This window comes from Amphimedon queenslandica, unplaced genomic scaffold (genome assembly GCF_000090795.2).
Source record: "Amphimedon queenslandica unplaced genomic scaffold, v1.1 AMPQUscaffold_2437_Cont25561, whole genome shotgun sequence".
In the NCBI taxonomy this organism is placed as follows: Eukaryota; Metazoa; Porifera; class Demospongiae; order Haplosclerida; family Niphatidae; genus Amphimedon; species Amphimedon queenslandica.
In genome coordinates this window covers 216-1296 of record NW_003557228.1, presented here as the reverse complement: position 1 = coordinate 1296, position 1081 = coordinate 216, and the positions used below count along the sequence as shown (strand labels likewise).

General features: G+C 42.6%; 1 protein-coding gene across 1 annotated transcript; it reads right to left on the bottom strand.

Moving 5' to 3' along the window:
• Nucleotides 1-50: 50 nt before the first annotated feature.
• LOC100637398 (frizzled-7-B-like) lies at nt 51-869 on the bottom strand. The gene has a single exon (XM_003392021.3). The coding sequence runs from the start codon at nt 867-869 to the stop codon at nt 69-71; it is 801 nt and encodes a 266-aa protein (XP_003392069.1). The 3' UTR covers nt 51-68.
• Nucleotides 870-1081: the final 212 nt, after the last annotated feature.

Here is a 1081-nt window from a genome sequence, read left to right as displayed (position 1 = left end):
CACAATAATCAAATCAAATCAATAAAAAATGAAATTAGTAATAAATGATTATGTCACGTTCACATTATTTAATCGACCAATAAAGATAGACAGAGGATGATTAGCAATACAGCAATGAGTAGAGGGGAGCAATGAAGAGCTGGTGACTCAGAAAAAGAAGTAGGAGATGGTGATGCCATCAAAGTTGGAGTACTTATGGGCCTGGTCTGAGTAGATGAAGAACTGGCCGTTGACAGAATTGTGCCACTACTTGATGGGGCTACTAATGAGCTGCTGATGGTATTTGGTGGGTCTACTGAGAGGAGTATTGATGGTGGATGAGATGATTGCAAAGGAGGATGAGATGATGTGGGAACCTCAGTCGGTATGGGAGCATTGATTCCTGGTATTACAGCAGGTAATACCAAGGATGATGGGTCTTCTTGAGTAATGAAACAAATAGCACCATCACTGCTGTTTGGAAATAAATTGCAGTTTAAGTGAGCTGGCCAGGGAATGCTCCTGTTGGCATATTCCTGATAGCAGCCATCATAATATGCCTCGCAGAGTTCCCTGCAAGGATTGAGTCTGAATAACTGCCCATTTTGCTCAAAGCATGGAGGAGCGTAGTATGAGCATAGGAAGAGAAGGCTGGCTCCAGAGCAGTTGCTTTGTACGACGATTCGAAAGTCATTCAGTTGCATCTGTGCTTGCTCCTGAGTCTCTATCCCGTTTGCAGTAGGATAGCCAACGGTATTATAGCCGGCAGTGTAGCAGAAAGGTATCTTTGTATAATCCATCATAGTGCAAGAGTCTGCTATTGGAGGCGTTAATGTTGCTTGTCCCAAAGTGAGGGAGATAGCGAGAAGTAGGACCGTGGAAGAACACATAATGCTGCTTTCTGCTCAAAGTGACGGGAACTCTTTCTAAAGCTGGAGTGTTACTATATTTTTATAGAATCTGCACAGACTGATAAGACCGCACCTACGCCTCTGGAATCCTTTGAAGTCTCGCACTTAATTGAAAGGCAATACATACTCCTCCTGTATTTCTCTCATGATTCTATGACCACATACATGTACATTCTACTAAGAAGAATTAC